This window comes from Setaria viridis, chromosome 6 (assembly GCF_005286985.2).
Source record: "Setaria viridis chromosome 6, Setaria_viridis_v4.0, whole genome shotgun sequence".
NCBI classification, from domain to species: Eukaryota; Viridiplantae; Streptophyta; class Magnoliopsida; order Poales; family Poaceae; genus Setaria; species Setaria viridis.
This window is the reverse complement of record NC_048268.2, coordinates 7722804-7745651: the sequence shown is the minus strand read 5'-3', so window position 1 is coordinate 7745651 and position 22848 is coordinate 7722804. Positions and strand designations below refer to the sequence as shown.

The following is a 22848-nucleotide window of genomic DNA, read 5'->3' as shown; positions in this document are numbered from 1 at the left end:
CTTGATGAAATGTTCCAATTGATAACTAAATATGTTCCTAATGTAAGACCAAATGTGCTTTTAACCTTCAGTTCCACCATCTATTGTCGACCCCATTAGAAACCACTTACCCTTCAATCCCATCATCTATTGGGGCCCTATTAAAATCCACACCAAGGATCATAGCATGGTCAAGCAAAGCGAAGGTGGATATTTCATAATTTCGATTGGGTTGCTCTGCCAGGAGGACATATATTTCGAGTTGAGCAAATATTTGTTAAAATAGTACTGATACATTCAATTGACAACCATTCAAATACAATTTGAGTATTCGTTTGAGCTCCAGAAGTTAAAATCACTCGGATGGAAAACTTTTAAATATATGGTTAACTTCAAAGCATTTCCTTAGTTAAAAGGTACCGCGCCACAAATGGAAAACCTCAACATGCGAATGGATGGCTAAAATGTGATCACTATTAGCTAATGCTGATCATGCTCGCTTCGTCCACAAAAGTAAAAAAATTCTAGGTAAAGGGGCTCTAGAAAATTTCTGCAACTCCTCTGCTTTTGGAGTTTTTTTTTTTTTTGGAGTGAACCGGTTCCAAAAAGGCCCGCGCCGTCTCCACCGGGATCTCCACGCCAAAACCTCCCAGTAGCCTTCTCCGCCAACACTTCCCATGGCGATCGCCACCGCCGGCTTCCACCACCACCCATTCCTTCCCCTCTCGAGAACGCCACGACGCACGACGCTCTTCCTCCACTCGACCACCGCGGCCCGTCGCGCGTGCGCCACAGCGACACCGCCTCGAGCGGCGGCGCGCAAGCGCGACCACCGATGACCCGGAGCCCCGCCGCAAGAGTCCCTATATGGATCTCGCCAAGCTAATCGCCGCCGCCGCGGCTGCGGCGGGCCCTCGCTCCGCGCTCGCCGCGTCGGGGGGCTCCATGGGCGGGAGCTCCTCCTCTGACTCCTCCTCCTCGACCTGCGACTTCTCCTCATCCGACGATTCGTGGTGGTCTTCCTCGCCGTCGTCGTCGCCCTCGGGGGAGGAGGAGGGCAAGGAGGCGACCCACGAGTCGGTCGGTACCGCGCCGGTGGAGCTTTCCCCCGCGGCGAAGCGGCGGCACGACATGGTTTTCTGGGGAGGCATCGCTCTGGCGTCCGCTGCCCTCGTCTTGGCTGCTCTGCACCATGACCCGCCGACGACGACAGTGGTCAAGCTCCAGGTCCTGGCTGCTGATTCTCCTGATCAGTTGGTTACAATTCACAAGTAGATTAAATTTCTTCATCGGTAGGTGCTCGCTCAACCAGATTAAAACTGTCCTTGGATTCTGCCGTAATTCAGGTTGCCTTGCGCGGTGTGGCTGCGGCGAAGTCGTTCCAAAAGGATCTGAACAAGATCGCTGAGAAGGTTCAGGCTTCTGACCAGCGCTGGTACGAGTTCATATTGACTGGTAATGTAATGCCCATTGTGAATTCCTTGTGCCTCGAGTTTGATTGGTCTTTGATTTCACCATGCTTTCGTTGTTGAACAACAGCAACACTCTGATAGCATTTTCTGAGTCCTGCTCTTATTTCTGCACAATTTCTATGCATGATACTTGACTTAACCGTTGCCGAAGTACATTATGGGATAATAATATAGGTCAATAGTTGTGTCTAAAGTACAATGTGAAGTTCAAACTTCAGAGATAAATGATGTAGCAGTACTGTGAAACTAAAAGAACCATTGGAATCATTACTTTTCGTTTGCATTTGGGCCATCGATTACAGAGTAGTTGACAGACACATATACATGAAGAGAAATTATGTAGACTAGCCTATTTGTTCTTAGAACCCAATGTACTCCTCTAGTGTTTATATCAAGGGCAAAGGTGTGTACCTGATGTGGTAGTTATTCATAGAAATGTTGGTTGAAAATTAGCATAATGGCTGTTTTCATATATCTTTACTGTCAGTATAACATTTTAATTAAGTAAATTTCACAACTGCCTTAACTTTTGCTGGCATCTAGTACTTCCTTACATTTTTTTTCCCGTGCATCGAGAGATTCATACCATCATATTCCGATGACCTACCATTTTGCAGAGACCATACATTCCTTGCGCCGCCACAAGGATAGCTGCATCTCTTCAAGCTTGTCGGTAAGGATCATATCCTGTATTAGACCCTTTTGCAAACTGACAGCGCATCCAAGATTTGCTATATCGTCTTGCCCTTTGTGACTAGATTAACTGGAAAGACTCTGTGATTCCATTCCCGTGCCATTTGTTGTAGGCTGATGTCAAAGATTATAGGAAGGAGCATTTCAACAACATTTCCATAGAAGAGAGGAGCAAATTCGATGAGGAAACATTCAGCAACTTGGATGGGATCAAGAGCAAGAGAAGCTACTCGAGGAAAACAGGCGTCTCCAAAAACGAATATACAGTGGTAATGTATACTGCATTGTACAAATCTTTCACAGTAAAAACTCTTTTTTCGCATTTCATGCTACTATTCAGTTTGGACATTCAGAAACTTCGGTTTCAATCCTGACGAAACATGTAGACTTGGCGACTGATTTTGCTACATTCCCAAAGTCTGCAGTTAACCATTCTGATCGCTGCGGAAGGAGCACTGCAGTTCCCCGGAGTCAGAAGCTCTGCAGATCTAGAAGCAGTAGTGGGAAAGCTCAACTCTATTCCTGCAGGAGAAATTCGGGTACGTACGGACGATTGACATTTCAAGGCAGCATCAGCAAGCCTGCCTTGAAAGCTTATTAATCTCTCGTTAAGAGTATTATATGCTATAATATGTTTCTGTTCATCCGGCTCCAAATCACAAGTTTCGGTTTCAGGGTATTCATGTCCTGTAGACTCCTCAGCAAGAGAACGACGTGCTCTCAGAAGAGAGCTGAAGGAGGATTACCCGTACCTGAAACCCTTGCGCGATGACTAGCAGGGACGCCGTTCTCTTCACGTCCTTGAGTTATTTTTTTTCGAAATCTTCTAGGCTGTCCATACTAGTTAGGAGTTGAACATTTTTTTTTTCGAAATCGGAAGTTTTGTAAATTTCAAGATTGTTGTTACTACTTACTAGTTAGAAGTTGAACTTATTGAGAATGTGAAGGTCTGTGTCTGTTTTCTCATTTATATTCCCTCTATTTTTAAATATACGATGGAAGGGTGTGGACTGTGTACAAAGAAACCTTTTTAGCCTAGCTACAAAGTGACATTTGAGTGTTTCTGGGCACTGCAAAATGGATTCCTACAGGTTGATAGTCAGCTGCGAAAAATGGTTGTTGGCAGGTGTAGGAGGCATGCGGCAACCAAGTCCACGTCACCGGGTACTACTTTGAATGCAACAGCTCATGCACCGCAAAATTTAGTAGGAGTGTGAATACTCTACGGCTGCACGGGTCCGTCCGTGTACTGAACCATAACTGTGTGGATCGTCTCGTGTCTCCTGTACACACACAAGACGATTCTCGGCTCTTCAACAAGCCCAGCAAAGATTAGCTTTATCAGGTCCATTTTGGAATTTTGGACTAACACAAGGGATGACAAGGCCAGTGCACAGTTACCAAAATTGAGAACTAGATACCTGTACCAACGAAGTGTCATGGGGATGAAACTTCTCTCACATCTGATGAAACTCCCCTCATAAATGACATTGCCAAGTCAGCAAAATTGTTGATATGGCATAAAATTTAATGCTCATAAAACTCTTCGTGAAACTAAGGCCAGTCTCAACGGGAGTTTTATAAAAGTTTCATAAGCATTAAATTTATTATTGTTGACGTGAAAAATCAGCCGGCGATCTCTCGCGCATCGCACACGAAGGCCTCCTGGGAGATCTGCTTAACTCCAGTACAGGTCCTGAGTTTCTTGAGGTTTGGGGTGTGCCAATCAGTTTGACCATCAATTGACAAGGTGTACGATGACATTGTATCGGCCAGCTAATAGAACAACGATGCTTAGCCCATACAATACTTGGTCAAGTAAGATGTATTGACGGCCTGTCGGCTGGATGATAGTATTGAAGTGCAATGAGCCGACAGTCGATGGCCAATGCAAGGATTAATAATAGTAGCCATAAAAGGAGCCCTTGCTTACCATGCGCGTATCAGATAGACTAACAGATCTAGTCAATATCTTGATAAGTGTAATTGAACTTAGACAAGGTAACACGAATGAGAGGGCATTGACATCAATCTATTAACCTAAAAGATTAGAACACAGCAAACAAGGACCTCTTGCCTACCGTTTACAAGCTAATTAAGCTAATGGAATCCTAATCAATGTCATGACAGTGTAATGGAACTTAGACAAGATAACACGGTGAGAGGGTATTAACTTCGGCCCATTAACCTAACAAACAAGCTAGCAACAACAAGGTCTCGATGCTTCAGCTATCAACTCGGTAACGTCATCCTATTACCAAGACATATGGATAAGATCCAACTGAAGCATCAGCTCTCATAGGTAGTGTTTTAACGTTAAGGATCCGGCGGCTAGCAATACGAGGGGTCAAGAATAAGAAACTACCGGCTATGCTCTGTTAATCTCTTAATAATATGACAATTAAAGTAATGTAACATACCTAGAAGATAAGCTAGCCGCTAGATCTTAATCAAGGCAAGATAACTGGTAGATGAATCTAGACGAAACCACAGCGATGCGTCCGGTAGTTAAAGCCTAGAACACCTGGTAATGACGACGCTTGCAGACAAGCTGGAGGTCGAGGTGACACAGCCATGTTTGTCAAAGAAGATGCCGACAGAGACAGATATTAGAGCTTGCCAGAGATCAAAGTCGATGCAACCCCGCTTGCTAGAAGAAACTCGTCGAGAAGCTATATTACTCCTACTCCTAAGGGTGGCGCTAGGCGAAAAAGGTAGATTGTATTGATATGTTGATCGAGAGATAAACTTTTACAAGCCTCGGGTGCACATATTTATACCCTTGAGGTTACCTAGACTCCTGATTAGCTATTAGCTATGATAATGAACTGTACAAAACTTGCGTAACAAATATCTAAACAAAAGAAATTATTAAGATATATGGATACTAATTTTTTTTATGTAGAATCCTGGCTAATTATGTAGAATCCTTGCTGACGAAGCTTCCTTTTCCTTGTTTCGGCCAAGGCAATTAGATTAGGGTTTCACGTGGCTATATCCGAGCTCTCGTGCTTCAATTATTTCTATCAAGCTTCCGTGTACCCTTTCCCTTTTAATCACCTCTGTATGCGCGTATTAGCCATACATGGACTTCTTTATTCTGATCACTCTCACGTGCGCGTGCTGACCCTATCCTCCCTGCATGCACTGTCTTCCTGCTTATCCCTTCTTGATTAGCCGATCCCATCAGGTCAAATTAATCATTGTACTGACGAGTTCTCTTCAATTAGATATGGGATTTTATCGATTAAAATCCGATGTCAACGGTTGCCACGTCAGTAAAATACTGATTTGGCAAAATTATTATGAGAGAAGTTTCATCAGATGGGAGAAGAATTTCATCTGACACAGTTATCAAGTTTTCTATCTTGGTAACTGTACAATAAAACTGTGCACCGAGACAACGCATCGCTAGTTCGCTACTCTTTCTTGGAAGCATAATGTTTCGGACATCGACACGATCTGATTAGTCATAGTACAGTCCTCTTATTAAACTGATACTAATTGATGATTAACTAGCACCAATGGCAGCGATTAAGGTAATAAGCCATGAAATAATCACAAAGGGAACATGGGTTGCCCGGCCGGCCGGCCCACTTCCGGCGTGCACCGTTGCCGATTGAGCTGCCTACATTGGGCAGGCCACTGGGCCCACCGCACTCCGCTATCCCCCTTACCCATCCCCATCGCGCACAGCTCACGACAGCTCGCGTCCGCATTCCCTAACCACCCCGCCGCGTCGCCGCCGCCGCAGCCATGCCCGCCGACCCCAAGCCCCCGCGCGCGGCTGCCCTGCCCGCGCGCCCTCTCCTCCTCGCGCTCCCCTTCCTCTCCCTGCTCCTCCTCCTCTACGTCTACTCCTCCTCCCCCACCTCCTCCTCCTCTCCCTCCGCCGCAGCGGCGGCAACCATCGCCATCGCCTCCTCCACCTCCACCACGGCCGCGGTGCCTCTCACGCCATCCCCGCCTTCGCCGCACATCCGCATGCGCGCGGCCCGGTTCCGCTCCTACGACGACTACCTCCGTCACCAGCTCAACAAGACGCTGGACCCGCGCCTCCGCCGCGTGTGGGCGACCCGGGACTGGCGCCGCAAGGTGGACGCCTTCGCGCGCGCCTTCTCGTCCCTCCAGCGCCAGGGCCTCCTCCGCAACGCCTCCCGTGCGCTCTGCGTCGGGGCCCGCCTCGGCCAGGAGGTGGCCGCGCTGCGCCAGGTCGGCGTCGCGGACGCCGTCGGCATCGACCTCGCCCCGGCCCCGCCGCTCGTCGTCCGGGGGGACTTCCACGCGCAGCCGTTCGACGACGCCACCTTCGACTTCGAGTTCTCCAACGTCTTCGACCACGCGCTCTACCCGGACCGATTCGCCGCCGAGATCGAGCGCACCCTGCGGCCCGGCGGCGTCGCCGTGCTCCACGTCGCCGTCCACCGCCGCGGGGACAAGTACTCCGCCAACGACCTGCTCGACGTCCAGGGCCTCGTGGGGCTATTCCGGCGCTGCGACGTCGTCAGGGTCTCCAAGGTTGACGCCTTCGGGCTCGACACCGAGGTCATCCTCCGAAAGAAGAGGTCCGCTGCTCATCCCTAGCGCCTAGGCGCCTAGCGTAGCCATCCATTCTTCCTTCTCCAAACCAATCACCACGTACACGATGCAATCTTAGCTTGCAAATCACGTAAAAGAAATCAAAAGGGAAATTTTGGGCATCGATTTTTTCCTTTTTTGCTCGATTTGTTTTATTATTATTGTACCCTTGTAGGTAGGTAGAAGGTGATTTTTTGGTGGACATCCATGCATATATCCATGGATCTTGTACCTAGGCAATTGTTAGGAAAAGAAGTGAAATCAATAGGCTAAATTAACTCTTGTGCCAAGAAAAGCTGAGAAAGGAAGAATGGCATGCACTTTCCCTTCTTTTCTTGGCCATCCCCTTTGCTGCTTGTTATTCACTTTCTAGACTTCTTTTCGGAAAGATTCTTTGATCGATTTCGGGCGGTGCATGCGCCTGATGATGGAGAGGGATGAGTAGTAGCTGCTGTTTTCTTGCAAAAATGGAGGGGTCAGGAACTCAGGACTGTTGGTAGAGGTAGCCATGGCAATGTGCAGGTCAGCAGGTGATTAGAAATTTGCACACATGCATTGGGCCCTGCCCCAACCTGCCTCCTCCAATCTGTGTATGTAGTAAAAAAAAATACAGAGATGGCATGGCAACCTGCCTGCCCCAATCTGTGTAGTAAAAAAATACAGAGATGGCATTGTTGGCAGACACCAGATAGGCAGATACCAGCTCTGGTTATGTTTTTGGAACTTGGGAAGCGAGAAAGCTTCACGAGCAGAACAGAGCCAAGAGCGAAAGGTTAGTAGTTTATTACAGATCCGGCATGGTGAATAATTACTTCATTTTTTTAATAATAAAGAGTAATGCCTCTACTGATGGTGCTGTACACCTGAACTAACCTTGGTTGCTGCAACTAAATAAACTGTTAAAATGTAACTGAAGCGGCTGAATTGGCAGTTTTTTTAATGCAACAGAACGGTTACTTAGGCCCCGTTTGGTAGGGCTTCTCAAAGTGCTTCTCCACCGGCTTTTGGTGAAGCTCTACCAAAGGGTCAATTTCAAAACGTCTTCACCACCAAAGCCGGGGAAAAGCCGCAAAACGGCTTACACTAGAGAGGAGAAGCCGAAAAAAGTGGCTTCACCGGCTTCTCCTCCCTCTCCAAGCATTAAGTGATCATAAAATTACATATATTGCCATTGAGAAGCCGTTTTACCAAATGTTTTGCAAAACGGCTTCAGCTTCACTAAAAAAGCCACTCCATCGAAAAAGCCGAAGCCGAAGCCGTTTTATAAGAAGCCGAAGCTCTACCAAACGGGGCCTTAATTCAGATGTGAGGCTAACGGCAGAAAGGTAACCTTTTCTTGAAACGGCAAGACGTGCCAGCACAAGCTACCAGTATTGCGCTTGCAGCAAACTTCCATAGAAAAAAGGAAGCATTTGGAAGCGACTTTTCCATTTGAGGAGGAGAGGCAAACTCACAAAGATGCTTGTTGTGCCGATTCTCTCAATTTGTAAAAAATGTGAGACTTTTGCGGTACTAAATCTGAATAATTCTGAACGCTTAATGGTGTATAGTACTTCTTGGCCAAAAATAAAAAAGGTTAAATTTTTTTGAGAGGAGACTGCGGAGGCCTGAGGGGGTAGGGAAGGCGTAACATGGCCAGCTCAGGGCATGAGACAAGTGTCCCCAGGTACAGTGTGTAGGCTTGTGGCAACCCCCCACATGAGGCGCACATGTGGTACGTAGCGACTAGCGAGGCTTTTTCACGGTTCACATGCACACCACCGCAAGATCCAAGGTGCATGTCACACGATCCAGGTGCATCATGGACACGCACGGTTCCCTGCGCCTTTTGACTGTTACCGTGTATTTTAACCTGCTGGGAATCTCGTGTCAGATGTGATAATTAGGTTCTTAGGATTTTTTTTTCGAATCACATAGTACAAATACGGACATTTACATACGCGTACGTACACTCATCCATAAGATGAATGGATGAAAGGCAACGTTGAGTTTGCACGATGAAGGGCTCGTGATTGTGATGTAGGAGTATGTGCACACGTGAGTGAGACCTGCATTACAGGGGGAAATACAAAATGTATCAGAAATTCACAACAGCAGTCATATGCGGGCGCGGCTAACTGTCACTGAAGGCGACAGATGTGCAACAATCACCTCAAGAAGCGCGCAGGGATGTAGAAATCACTCACGGTGGGCCGCGGTCAGGTTAATTAATTAGACTGTTTTCAGCGGGGTTCGTTGCTTCGTTAGACTGTTTCAGCACGGTTCGTTGCTTCTTCATATGATGGTGCAGCTTTTTTAAATCCCACGCCACTGCATGCATATATAGTTTAAAATAGAAAGAGAAAATAAAAATGCATGGGACAAGATGATGATGTAACTCACGTGCATGCAAATCAAAAAATAAAAAACTATAAATCTTAAACCAAGCATCCAAACTAAATTTTGATTGCATCATTATGTTTACTACAGCAAAATCTTCAAAATAAGATCCCACATGACTATATTTTGATATATTTTTAAAAAATATTTTTAAATATTAAATAATTAATTTGGGCTAACAAATAATTTGAACATCACGAACAAATGATTATGTTCTGCGAACAAATAATTAAACATGATGAATAAAATAATTATACATTGCGAACACAAATAATTAAATCATGAACGAAATTATTGTGTTAGGCAAATATTGAATGTCACGAGAAAATAAGTTCATGTTGCCGAACAAATCATATGAACTTGCATAATAAATATGTATTCCCCTAGAATAAATTATACTAAATCACGGGATAAGATTTATAATTGAACATATTATATGAATTCACGGAACAAAACAACTATACATATCGACCAAATTTTACGAACTCACAGAATAAAGATATATCATTGTGTTTCTTACTATAAGAGCTTTAAAATAAGATCACACTCGACTATGTTTGGATGAATTTTTTTAAAAAAATATTTTTTAAATACAAAATATTAAATTTGATTGCAGCGAACAAATACTTGAATAACCAAAACAAATAATTATCTAATGTGAAAAAAAACAGGATGAACAAATGATTATAAGCAAGGAAAAAATACCAAACATCACAAAGATTGCATGATGCAAATAAAATAGACATATAATAGTGTATAGTAAACAAAAGATTCAAAATTTGATTGTGTAAGATAAAACAGTAGAATATGAATATCAAGTTTGAAGATTCTTTTAAGATACGTACACCTAGAATAAATTATATGAACTCAAATATTATACTAATCGATCAAGTTATTAAACTCACGAAACAAAAAATAAATACACCCGGAACAAATTATACGAACTCTCAGAACAAAATAGTAATACGCATCAAATATATTATATGAATTCACATAACAAAAGATTTATATACCTTGAAAACATTGCAGAAACTCATAGAACAAGTATTTATACACCTAGAACAAATTATATGAACTCACCGAATAAAAATTTGTAGGAACTCATGGAACAAAATATTTATAAATTGTATGAACTCATAGAACAAGTATTTATATACATCAAACAAAAATAAATTGATAGGAAAATGAGTCTGCATCTCGAACATGACTCAACATGCGAATATATAATTCTACATGTATGGTAACAAAGACCAATTGTTATACAAAATATTGTACATCAAGAAAAAATTATGTTCCGCCAATGAATAGTTCAACCATCATGAACACACAAAAATATATTAAAGAAAAAAATATAGTCTAAATGAATAGTACAATCATAGTGGAAGGTATAAGTATCTACAAGGAGAAAACAAATAAAAAATAAAAAATAACACAAAAGGCAGAAAATAAATAATTATTATGAACTTGAGATAAAATAGCTAGTGGAGGAACAATGAAAAAAAAATAAAATAATAAAGGAAAGGAACAAGAAACGGAAATAAAAAAGGAAAACGAGGGTAAAATAAAATAATAAAAGATGAGAATAGGAGGAAGAAGAAGATAAAGAGAATCAAAATAAATTAAGTTAATAAGAAATAAATGAATAATGCCACGTGAACAAAAATAAATTGAGATGGAAACAAATAATAATAAATAAAGAAAAATGAAAAGAAAAGAGAGAAAAAGGAAAAAAGAAAAGTTAGATTGTTAAATGGGTCATTAATTTGCATGTAGTCACAAATGAATGAATGGTGTAGTGGTATTTTTGCCATATTTACCAGTGTATTGCGCTGGTTGAGTTGAATTAGTTGGGCCAAGAAAAAAAAAGGCAAGTCGAATCAGTTGGGCCTATTGGTTCGAAATCCGTCTCTAGTCGTGCAGTTGACAAAATGTTTCCTATCGCATAGGCGACGTATAGGGTGCAATTGGTTTGCTGCATCCTCCTCCCCCCGCGTGCGATCTCCGTGCGATTAGAGCGTGTTTGGTGTCCTGGAGGACCCTAGCCTAGCTCGTACTAGCTAGCCAGGCTCCCCTAAGCCAGGTCGCGCGCATGCAAGGCCGATTTGTTTGGTTGAGCGCATGGAATGAGCCAGGCTCCGCAGATACGCTGTTTGGTTGACTGAATGTACTCGAAATTTGAAAGAATAGATGTAGGGAATGGTGTTTGGTTAGTCGCATGCAATTGTATGAGGTTACCCCCTGCATGCAGTGGTAAGAATACCACTGCCTTGTTCAGCACAAGGAGGTAACCATAAGTACAATGACAGTTCCAAACATGATCGACATTACATCAACTTGTAAAGCAAAAAAGCAATGATTACAAACTGAACAACTATAATTACATCTTTAACATTCCATAATTCCATCTTAGGAGGGTCATGTGAGACTGTTGGCTTGACGTCTTTGTTTTGAATAGGCCTGAAAACGGTCGGGAAAATATCTTAACCATTCCCTCTCCTATATTTTTTTTGGCCGGGAACGGAAACGGGAACGGGAAGGTCGGACGGGAAAACGGATCCGGTATTACACAATATCGAGAACGGAATATTTCGAACGGGAACGTGTCGATTACGATCGGGAAACGGTAACACAAATCAGAAATATAGATATATGTAACCACTTAGAAACAGAGAGCTCGATGCAACAATAGCAACCATGCATAATCCATATGCAAACAAGTAAACAATACGTCAATACCAGCCACAAGACGAACATGCTGACAAGTTGAACATGCATAATCCACACTCGACAGATGAACATGCTGTCCACATACCACAACTCACAAGTTCATAAATCATAACGTTCACAAATCACAAGTTGACAGGTCCAAAATAAAAAAAAACGGCAGGCACCAGTGAGTCAGTGACGAGCCGTCCACCTCCACCACCACCAGTCCTCAGTCCACCAGGCAAGCGGCGAGCCAACAAAAGTACACAAATAACAGAACACAAGTTCTACATTTCTACATGTCAAAGAGGTCCAGATCATCTTCATGTGGCCCATGTTCTTCATCACTGTCCGCGACATCGTCATCCTACAACAAATAGGAGGCATCAATCTTACAAAGTTACAGTAGCATTGACTTTGTTGAAAATGACTTAAACTAGACAGTAAAATGACCTCAATCTTCAGCTTCGAAGCAAGAGCCTCAATAACTTCAAGATCACCTACAATTGAAGCAATCTTTCTATCTGAAAATCATAGTTAGCCAAGACACATATATTAGAAAACATGATTATGATAAAATATTGTACAATAACTAAAACTGAGATACTTTTCTAACCTCTTCTGCCTGCAGCAACCCAATCTTTCATGCATATCAAAGCTTCAACCATTTCAGGATCAAGACGGCTACGGAAAGGATCAACAACACGTCCACCAGCGCTAAAAGCAGATTCAGAAGCGACGGTTGAGACTTGTACAGCTAGCAAATCACGAGCTATTTTTGACAGAACAGGATACTCATCGGTCTGGTTCTTCCACCATGCCAAGATATCAAACTGACCACTAAGCCTCAGAGGAGGATCTGCCATATACTTGTCCAGCTCATTCATATCATTAGCATCATGCCCACTAGACTCATATAAGAAGTTCTCTAGTTCATCATCTCCACTGTCCACTAATAGGTCAGCTGTATCTATATCCTTAACATCATTTGACCCACGTTTAGGCCTCGAGGATGAAGGTTCAGCAGTAGTATAGAACTGGTACAGTTTCTTGATGACATCAACAAGTTCATCAACATAAACTTGAGGTGAGGTACCATGGAATTTTCTCATGTAGAACTCTATAAGCCTTTTCTTATATCTAGGATCTAGAAAGCAGGCAATAGCAAGTGTAGTGGATGATTTCTTCCAATATTTTTCGAACTTCGTACTCATAGAACTTGCCATTGCACTAATAGTGGTATCTTGACAAACTGACCATTCATGTAGTAAAATCTTTATCTCACAAAACCCTCTATAGAATAGATTTGCAGTGGGATATAAAGTTCCAGACAATAGTTCAGTGAGATCAAAGAATTTCTTCAAGCATTGGAACAGTTTAAATGCCATGACCCATTCACTAGGAGAAGGAGTGATTTTTTCATACCTACAGCGATCTGACGATTTTAGCCTCATGAATGCATTCTTGTAGTACAAAGCATCTCGAAGCATCAAATATGTGGAATTCCATCTGGTTGACACATCAAGTGAAAGGCCCTTGTTTGTATCCAATCCACACTCGGTTGCACGCTTCATGAGCTCCTCCCATTGCAATGGAGATCCTTTGACAGCAAGAACAAGTTGTCTAATATTGTCAATTGTGGGTGTGATTACACTCAAACCATCCCTAGCAACAAGGTTCAGTATGTGACAAGCACACCTCACATGGAAGAATATTCCATCACATATCAAAGACGTTGCACTAGCATTAGCCTTTAGATCAGAGATGATGTCTTTGACTGCTACTTCATTTGCTGATGCATTGTCCAAGGTCAGAGCAAACATTCTCTTGTCAATATACCACTTAACCATAAGTTCAGTAAATGTCTCCGACAGCTTTGTACCAGTATGACGGCCCTTTACATGCACAAAGTTAACAATCCTTTTCTGGATAGACCAATTGTCATCTATCCAATGTACAGTGACACACATATATGACTTGTTTTATTTGAAGTCCACATGTCCATGGTGGCACTAAATCGGCAAGAGATAGATTTGAAGTAGTCATACAACCTTTCCTTTTCAGCTAAGAACATGTTCATAATTTCCTTCCTAATGGTAACCCGAGATCTGATTGGAAAGCTAGGACGCAGGGATTTGATGAACTCAACAAAATACTCATGCTCAGATATATTAAATGGGTACTCATGCATGACTATTGCTAGGTAAAACTTTCTCAAGCTAGCCTCTTCATCATACCTATATGGTACCACAGCAGTGATGTCTTTCTTCCCATTTTTTTCCACTTTGAGCTGCTGCTGGCCCTTCACTATACTATGTGCCACCCTCAGATGGGTCCAAAATCCAGTTGTTCCGTAATTACTCTCACATCTGCCCTTGTGCTTGCATCTTGGCCATTTGCAATGAGCCCAGACCTGAACATATGTCTTCCCATTATCCTCAATGACCACCCTCTTCTTGGTAAAGTACTGCCATACATCAGATGTGCACCTCTTTTGCCTCTTCCCACTGCGCTGATCATCTTCAGCAGGCACAGACTCATCACCCTCAATAATGATGGCATTTGTTGTATCTGTTCCTTGCAGACCTTGCTGTCCAACATTTCCATCACCAGCACCATTTCCACCACTGTCACTACCACTGCCGCCTATATCAGCTGCACCAGCACCACTGTCACTACCAATGCCACCTCCACTTAGCAAAGAAACCCCATCATCAGTTGCTGGACTAGATGCTGGAGTTGCACTAGACAGACACAAACCACTTGTTGACCTTGACATCATACATCCTGCGAGGAGAAATACATGAATAAGAACCAGAGACTATAAATACATGAATAACTTTGGTTGCACTAATATACTTGTATTCCTATGCAATTAGAAAACACGATCATATAGACCAGAGACCACCTGAGTAAAATATAGCTAGGTTGAGTAAAATATGAAAGTTTTTGGATTCTATGAGTAGCAATACAACTTCCTGAAGCAATTACAATTTACAAGGATAATACACCACCTGAGGTTGGAGTTGGAGTAGGAAGCATGGTGCTATGCACCACCACGGGTAGTGGCGGCTCCAGGATGAGCCGTCGCTTGGATCCCGACGAGCCAGCAGCAGAGGCGGCAGGACCCCCAGTCGGTGGCGACATTGCTCCGCCGATGGAGGACGACCGCCGGCCGTGGGAGCCTGGACGCGCCGATGGAGGACGACCGCCGGCCGTGGGCGGGCGGCCGCGGACGCGCGGGCGCCGGCGGACAGGCGGGCGCAGGCGGACGGGCGGCCGGCCGGCCGCGGACGGGCGGGCGGCGTCGGACGGGCGGGCGCGCGGCGTCGTACGGCCGGGCGCCGGCGGACGGACGGATGGGCGCCGGCCGGACGGACGGGTGGCGGCTCACGGGCGGCGGCCGGACGGGCGGCGGCTCACGGGCGGCGGCCGGATGGGCGGCGGCTGACGGGCGGGTGGCCGGCCGCGGACGGGCGCGCGGCGTCGGACGGGCGGGCGCCGGCGGACGGACGGACGGGCCGCGGCCGGACGGACGGGCGGCGGCCGGACGGGCCGCGGCGGACGGACGGGTTTGCGCTAGCGCTAGGGTTCGGCGGTTCGCGCTAGGCCTCGCGCAGTCGCGCACGCGCTAGAGTGCCTGAGCCTGACTGCCTCTGCCTGGTTGTGGATTGTTGGTGGGCTGGGCCGCGCGGCTGACTGCCTGGTTGTCGAAGTGTGCTGGGCTACAAGTTGAAATGGGCTGAAAATGAGATTTTGCTGTGCAAAATACGGGAATACCGCCGGTATTTTTCCTGCTAAATACGGGAACCGTGAATACGGTCGGGAGAACCCCTAAACTGATTTCGTTCCTGTTCCTGCCTAAAATACGGTGTCGGTTTCCTATTTTCTATTTTTCCTGCAAAAACGATATCCGATCGGTTAATGCGGTATACGGTGTCGGTCGGTACGGGAATTTCCCGTACCGTTTTCAACCCGAGTTTTGAAGACTGTAGAAGGCTGCAAATGCTTCATCACTTGACTTGTACTTCTTGTGGCAGGCCCCCTTGTAGCCACTGACCTGAGCATGGGCATCAACCCAATTGGAGTAAACTCCAGGTTGTCGGCCAACATGAACAACATACCAGGCCATAGATGTCTTCAATTCATGAAACATTAGTAACATATATAAATATAAACATGCATTTCATATGAAGGTTACAAAGGATGACATTATAAGGTTACAAAGGTCCACAGGAAGCATATCAGGAACTCTTTCATCAAACAGACAGAAAAGATCAAGAGACCAGACAGCAAGTACAACATGAAACATAGAGGATGAGGCACAGGCAACTTATGAAACAGGCAGGAAGTAGGCACAACAGCATAAAATACCTTAACAGAAAGGATAAAGAAGAACCATATGAATAGGATATCATCATTGGCATGGACAGAGAGGATCAACAAGAAGCATATCAAAAGCATATCATCATTGGCATGGACATGAGCTCAGATTAAAACACAATAGGCACAACAGACACAATAGGCACAATAGACACATGCTCAGTTTAATATCTAACTCAGACAGAATAAGATGACTTCATAGTAGGCTTATCTAAGTCGGGCAAGTAGAAGGCTACAGTTAGCCATATAGTCAGGAGACAAGATCAAGTCCCCATCCCAAAAGAATGCATCAAGTTGTCAGCTGCACAAAAGACCATCAGATCAGGCAACAGGTATGCACAAAAGAAGCCACAACTGCACCAGGTCGTCCAAAAAAATCACTGCCCAACCAGAACAGCTCAACAACCAAGCCCAGTCACTCACATGTAGTTGTTCTTGGCCAAGTAGGTACTCAGCCAAAGAACACGGTGTGAGTGAGACATCTGCACAAAAGCAGATCCCTGGGCCTTATTGTTAAGCAGGTGACATGCAAGCATTAGAGCTTCCTCACTGAACTCTGGCATGTACATCAGTGCACCATACAAGTCAGGGTGGGAATCCTCAACCTTGGTAGAACGTATAGCATCTGCAACATTGTTCACTGCATCAGTCATGCCAGTGAACACAAGGACATCATCATCTGACAGCATGGACCTCTTTCTCTTGCTTCCAACAGGTGGTTCTGACTTGGACACATAAGCTGCCTCAGGCTTTCCAGGAGTAAGCTCCTCAGGCAGGTCATGCTTCATTGGGCTGTAGGCAAACTCAGAAGGACTACCAAGAGCCTCATTTGACCCCATAGCATACTTACCTATTGCCTGACCATTACCAAAGATGACCATCATCTCCTGGTAGTACACAATTGGCTTGTTGAGGTACTCAGCATCTTTGGGGTGTGCCTGCATTAGCACAACTGAAGTTAGATACTTAAACTGCTAAACATTTAATAAAAAAACAGCAACAGTACTACATACCTTGATGTGGCCATTGTAGTGCTCCTCCTCAAGGACAATCATGGAGCTGTCCCCATTCCACAAGGCTCCACTCAGCTCTCTCAGCTTTAAGATTTTAACCCACCTCTGCCTCCACTTCCTCAAGTGGTTATACACCTGTGTGCCAGTGACTTCATTGCCACTGAACTCATGCAGAGCCTTGGCAACCTGATTGAGGTGGACTTCTTTGAAACCTTTATCAGTCCTAACACCAATTGAAATCAGCTGGCACATGCGGTGAAGAATAAATCCAGACATCACATCTGTCCACCTCATAGCAGGTCTCTACTGAGCAGCACCAGGAGCAACCCCAACAGCCCCAACAGGGCCATCATCCCCATCAGCCCCAACAGCCCCACCAGGGAACACAAGCTCATCAGCAGCAAGGATCTCAGCATTCATCTCCTCAGCCATTCCTATTTCCAATTGCCACACCCCCACTCAGAAACAGGAACATCATAGTTGGGGAAACATCATTGCATGTGTCATCTGGCCTATGTCATCAATATGCATTGCACTCAAGAGGAAAATAGGAATAAAAATTCATCACTGCACATGTCTCATGCCTCAGTTCAAAAGAAGTATCAGCTCTAATGAAGTATCAGAGAAAATAAAATCATCACTGCAAATGTCTCAAGCCTCAGGTCTAGTGTAGTATCAAAAGAGGTGTAACATCATTGCACATGTCCAATGTCTTAGCTATATTGTGTAATGAAATAAGTAAAATCATCATTGCAATTGTTCAATGCCTCAGAACATAAGTAACAAACATTGTTCAACATACATAGAATACAAAACATATACATCTTAGATGTGAGAGTTGCCCCTATTGGACCACATGTGTTGAGCCCATTCATCCCTACTTTGAGCCCAAACAACATTGTCATCCATCTGGACCCCATGACCAGGACTATCATTATTGTTGGGCACCCATGAGAACTCAGTAGGAACTACCTCATCAACCCCATGCCCAAGTATCCAATTATGCAATATGCAGCAAGCAAGTACTAACTTGACTTGTGTCTTGTAGGGATGAAATGGTTTATTATCAATGATGCGAAAACGGTTTTTCAAAGCACCAAAAGCCCTTTCAACAGATACTCTCAGACTTGAATGCCTCAAATTAAACAACTCCCTTGGGTTGGTTGGGTAGTTCCTAGCACCATACTCTTTCAGATGGTACCTAGTGCCACGGTAAGGAGGAAGGAATCCAGGACGACAAGCATATCCAGCATCTACTAAGTAGAATTTTCCTATAACAAGTACAAAAATGCATTAAGTCCATTGTTATGAAGTTACAATTTTTATTTAGGTACCCAATTCAGCTAATTACCTGGTGGAACCCTTAACCCATCCTCCCTCTCTAGTGCATCAGCAAGAACAGTAGCATCATGAGCAGACCCTTCCCAACCAGCTAAGACATAAGTAAATTTCAGATCAAAGTCAACATCAGCAAGAACATTTTGTGTGGGGTAGTGCTTCCTTCCCCTAAATGCTGCTTGGATCTTGGCTGGTACTCCAGCATATACATGAGTCCCATCTATTGCCCCAACACAGTCCTACATGAAAACCCAATAGATGCATGTTACATGATATGCACCCAAGTATGCAGCAATAACCTACAAACTACATGACAAATTTATTACCTTGAAATATGGGTACCATCTTGGGCTATTGCTTATCTTAACTGGTGTCTCATTAGATGGAGCTATAATCATTTCTTGCCTAAGTTCCCCAATAGCATACAAGACCTCCTTGAAATATCTATGCACTATTTCTATTGACCTTCTCCAATGTTGGTGAATAACTCTAAAGCGTTGGTTGTGGCCAACAATGTGTAGAAATATTGCTAGCTGCTCTTCAACACAACTATGAAGGCTATCTGACAGCAAATGCCTTTCCCTAAGCAAGTTGCACAGTGCAAAAAAAGGTACTTTTCTCATGCGAAGCATAGCAACACACTCTATATCAGTGCAATTGTAAATTTTGTCCAGGTTCTTTTGGCGTTCCTCATCCATGGCGCTCAAAGGGCCTTACCTGATCTGTGGCCTTGAACTACGTTGCATTCTTATCCTAGTGAAAAAGAATGCATACATAGCCGTGACAAGAGCAGCAGCTCGGGCAAACAGCAAGCGTTGCTGGTCCTCCAAAGCCATCTAAGCAAACAAGACAATTACCATGACTACCAAAGCAGCAATACGGTGACAAACTTCATTGCCATGCAACACATGCTCAGATTAAAGGGAAAATGAGATAACATCATTGGCACAATTACAAGTGCTCAGATAAAAATAGCATATCATCATTAGCATTGAACAAGTGCTCAGATTAAAACAAGCATCAGCATGGCATGGACATATGCTCAGATTAAAAGAGAAAACATCATTGACTTGGACATAAGCTCAGAAGAAATAGCATTATCAGATCTGTAGCGCACACAATCACCATCGATAGCACCATCAGAAAAGGTGGAGAGGGAGGGGAGGATTGCTTATACCGAACGAGGACGGCAAGCACCCAAACAATGTTGCACACGAACAAACAACCGACAGCAGATCTGCAACCTGGCACCATCAACATGGATTCATACGTTACAACCCTAAGCAACATTGATTCATACCTTAGGAAAATGAAAGAAATAAACAGGAAAAAAAACCCTAACCAAGAACATGGGTTCGTACCTTCAAACCAAGCGGGGAACACGGATCTGAGATCCCTGCATCAATTTGAACACAAACCAGTGAGAGATGCATCTAGGGTTAGGAGATCAAGAACACGGGGGGGGGAGGCGAACCAGATTACCTGCGCAAGAACTCAGATCCAGAGCAACTAGGAAGCAACAAAGGAGGGAGGGGATCAATACAACGTGAATCGATGAACCGAATCCATGAAAACCAGAGGAAGATAGGAGAGGGGAGCACCTCAGATCTAGCGAAGAAGACGAATGGTGACCGAGTGGGAGCGGAGGCGGCGGGGAGGGGGATATATCTGCGGTGAGTGGCGTGAAAGGGGGAGGTAACCCCAGCAAAATGGCGCGAGCTCCCGCCAGCCAAGTTTTCGCCTCCCGCGCGCCCGCCGTCATACCGCGGGAGCCAGGCCCGGCGGAAACGGCCGCTCCTCTCGTATCCGCGGAGCCTGGTCGCGGGGGTTCTTTTGCACGCCCACAACCTGGCTCGCGGGGGGGACCAGGCAACCGAACAGACGGAGGGTGCATGCAGTGAGCCTGGTTCACACAGCTGCAGGACACCAAACACGCGGTGAGCATCTTCAACTGTGTCCGACTCCGATCGACCGAGCCCCCACATGCATGCTTGCCAGTTGCCAGCTTCCCGCCAGCTCCAGTCTAGCACCCCACGCGGCGCGCCACCGTGTCTTCGCGTACCGCGCACGCAGGCGCACGCGCCAGTCCTCGAGGATGTTGTACGCAACCGCCACAGTTTGATTTTGTCCCATACCAGCGAGCGTCGAGCGAGAGGACCAGCTGAAATGGCGTGCTGCTCCGACGATAGTTCGCCGGGCCTCGTAGCGGTGGCCCACGTCATCCCAAGCTTGGGGGAAAAGGTGTTGGCTCGACGGGGTGGGAGAGCACCATGTACTGGAACCGACACCCCTGGCTCTACGGGTCCGACGGTGTGATGGTCAAGGATGACGGTCCTGGTCACCGTAAATCTGGATGGTCCTGCACGAAGGGGGCTGGCTCGCTCCATATCAATGCCAGCACTCTAACGAGCCACCACCTTTTGTAAGAAATTTATTTTGCACTTGTAAGATTCTTTTGTACAAAATGTTTGCAGTCGTAAAACCCCTATGTGAGGAAAAAAATCCATCATATGCCTTGAAAATAGAAAAAGGAAACTCATTGTGATCAAATCGTTTCACAACACAATGCAAAAGTTAAATGCTATCGCTAGCATATATGAAAATCACAAAACTGAAATTATGCATTGGGGGTCCTGTTTCATTCATCAACCAAAACCTCTTTAGGCCTGTTTGTTTCATTGGAATCATGCGGAATTGGAATTAGTTTTTAGAGTCGGCTTGTTTGGCTCCACCAGAATTGGAAACGGTCTTTCCTCAAGTTTCCATCGTCCGAATCATTAGCCTGCGACACATTCTGACCCTCAAACTAGGAAATCATTTCTCCCTCGACCCCGATCGCCTCTCCTGTGTGCCGCCACCCCCCGACTCCTTCTCCCATCGACTCCCCAAGCGTTGCGCCACGGCCCCCTCCTCCACTTCCTAGTGCCCCCTCCTCCGCCGCCCCCTCTTCCTCTTCGTGCTACGGAATCCTCCCTACGGCATGGCAGCTAGGGTTTCCTAGTGCCGAGCCATTCTCCTCCTGCTGCCGGAGCCAAGGCCAAGCGCGGCGAAGAAGACAACGTCAAGCATCACCAGGGCCAGGCGCGGTGAAGAAGGTGACGCTGAGGAGCTCCAGGGGCGGGCATGGCGAGGAAGGCGGCGTCGAGGATCTCCAAATCCGGCGGCCCCGTCTACATCGCCGCCATCCTCGAGTACCTTGACGCTGAGGTTCGTGCAACATCTATTCTCCTCCCTGATTGGACTTCGCTCTTACTATTTGTGCCTTAATCTGGTTGTAGCATGTTGTCTGATTTGAATGTCTAACAACAATGGAGACTTCATTTGAGTGTCTAACAACTCCATGTGTTAGAGAGAGAGCTATGCTAGTAGCATGTTGTTCCATTTGAATTTCTAATCAACCAAACCATATTTGGAATCTAATTCTAAGAATTAGTTTCTTTGTACATCCAAATAAGAAAATTGAAATGAATCTGATTCTATGTAATTTAATTCCTATTGAATCCAATTGCTAGAATGAGATTCAATTCTGACGAAACAAACACGCCTTAGGTATATGCACTTTGAAAACAACAAAAGCAAAATGTCTCCATTGAGAATAGACTTAGTGATACCACTAAAGCTAATTAATTTCATGGACCATCTTCAAGGATTTCTTTAATTACTTTTATTTAGGTTTCATGTGTATATAAGACGAAGAAGAGTCATGGAAGAGCTATCAACAAATGATTAAGTTGTCTTATTTTGATCTCGTTGAGAAACTAGCGGAAAATATATAACAGATAGCCGTGTTATTGTGTACATGCTAAAAGATAGTTGATTTGGCAAAGTTTGAGTGGACTTTAGTGGCGAGAAGAGAAGTTTTTTGTTCTTGGAATGCGTCCCTTAGGGCTTACAGGATGCCTAGCACGATCTCACCTTGGTTATTGAGCTGGGCCGCATGCAGGTTGGGATGTGATCAGTCGCAAGTCCCTCTGCAGTACGGTGGAGAGAAGAGGCTTGTCGGCAGGAGAAGAGGTTCCTTTTAACTTTGAGCTTCTACCTTTGAGTCACTATCATGCGAGCCTCCTTGCATTTGAGCTCACATGGCATTAACTCAAAAGCAGAGGGATCAATCGTTCCGTCAGCACAATACTCTTGAGGACAAACTGGAGGCTCATTGCGTTCTTGTCTCTCTGGTATTTGTAGTGCCTAGTCAGAGTTGAATTATCGTGCTAAGGTTACATTTATGCCGATGTATTCATAGAGCCATGTTTGAGACATCATCAAGTGCTGCATTAGTAGAATTGTGACATCCGCGGAAGGAATAA

At 45.0% G+C, this 22848-nt stretch overlaps 4 protein-coding genes across 5 annotated transcripts; 2 read left to right on the top strand and 2 right to left on the bottom strand.

Annotated features, from left to right (window-relative positions):
• Positions 1–116: 116 nt before the first annotated feature.
• On the top strand, positions 117–3222 carry LOC117861328 (FLUCTUATING-LIGHT-ACCLIMATION protein 1, chloroplastic). 2 transcript variants are annotated; one of them, XM_034744866.2, is made up of 6 exons: positions 117–1206; positions 1326–1434; positions 2069–2124; positions 2258–2413; positions 2570–2683; positions 2820–3222. In XM_034744866.2, exons 1-6 carry the CDS (start codon positions 847–849, stop codon positions 2835–2837), a joined length of 813 nt encoding a protein of 270 aa, XP_034600757.1. In that variant the 5' UTR covers positions 117–846; the 3' UTR covers positions 2838–3222. The 2 variants fall into 2 exon arrangements, with proteins under 2 accessions (XP_034600757.1, XP_034600755.1); XM_034744864.2 differs by having other exon boundaries at positions 2563–2683.
• Positions 3223–5832: 2610 nt separating this feature from the next.
• Positions 5833–7087, top strand: LOC117859959 (uncharacterized). The gene has a single exon (XM_034743164.2). The coding sequence runs from the start codon at positions 5901–5903 to the stop codon at positions 6726–6728; it is 828 nt and encodes a 275-aa protein (XP_034599055.1). The 5' UTR covers positions 5833–5900; the 3' UTR covers positions 6729–7087.
• A 9522-nt stretch (positions 7088–16609) lies between these two features.
• Positions 16610–17497, bottom strand: LOC117861714 (uncharacterized). Its single transcript, XM_034745266.1, has 2 exons — positions 17204–17497; positions 16610–17128 (listed from the first exon to the last, which is right to left on the bottom strand). The coding sequence occupies exons 1-2, from the start codon at positions 17495–17497 to the stop codon at positions 16610–16612; spliced, it is 813 nt and encodes a 270-aa protein (XP_034601157.1).
• Positions 17498–17506: 9 nt separating this feature from the next.
• LOC117861713 (protein ALP1-like) lies at positions 17507–18939 on the bottom strand. Its single transcript, XM_034745265.1, has 4 exons — positions 18868–18939; positions 18555–18780; positions 18085–18474; positions 17507–17637 (listed from the first exon to the last, which is right to left on the bottom strand). Exons 1-4 carry the CDS (start codon positions 18937–18939, stop codon positions 17507–17509), a joined length of 819 nt encoding a protein of 272 aa, XP_034601156.1.
• Between the last annotated feature and the right edge of the window lie 3909 nt (positions 18940–22848).

Coding starts and splice junctions, on each gene's coding strand:
- LOC117861328 (XM_034744864.2), top strand. CDS start 847: ATGGATCTCGCCAAGCTAATCGCCGCCGCCGCGGCTGCGGCGGGCCCT. Junction 2,125..2,257: donor GCATCTCTTCAAGCTTGTCG/GTAAGGATCATA, acceptor CATTTGTTGTAG/GCTGATGTCAAAGATTATAG. Junction 2,684..2,819: donor TTCCTGCAGGAGAAATTCGG/GTACGTACGGAC, acceptor TTTCGGTTTCAG/GGTATTCATGTCCTGTAGAC.
- LOC117859959 (XM_034743164.2), top strand. CDS start 5,901: ATGCCCGCCGACCCCAAGCCCCCGCGCGCGGCTGCCCTGCCCGCGCGC.
- LOC117861714 (XM_034745266.1), bottom strand. CDS start 17,497: ATGAGGTGGACAGATGTGATGTCTGGATTTATTCTTCACCGCATGTGC. Junction 17,129..17,203: donor ACTACAATGGCCACATCAAG/GTATGTAGTACT, acceptor GTGCTAATGCAG/GCACACCCCAAAGATGCTGA.
- LOC117861713 (XM_034745265.1), bottom strand. CDS start 18,939: ATGATTATAGCTCCATCTAATGAGACACCAGTTAAGATAAGCAATAGC. Junction 18,475..18,554: donor TGGGTTAAGGGTTCCACCAG/GTAATTAGCTGA, acceptor TACTTGTTATAG/GAAAATTCTACTTAGTAGAT. Junction 17,638..18,084: donor CAATGTTGTTTGGGCTCAAA/GTAGGGATGAAT, acceptor AATTGGAAATAG/GAATGGCTGAGGAGATGAAT.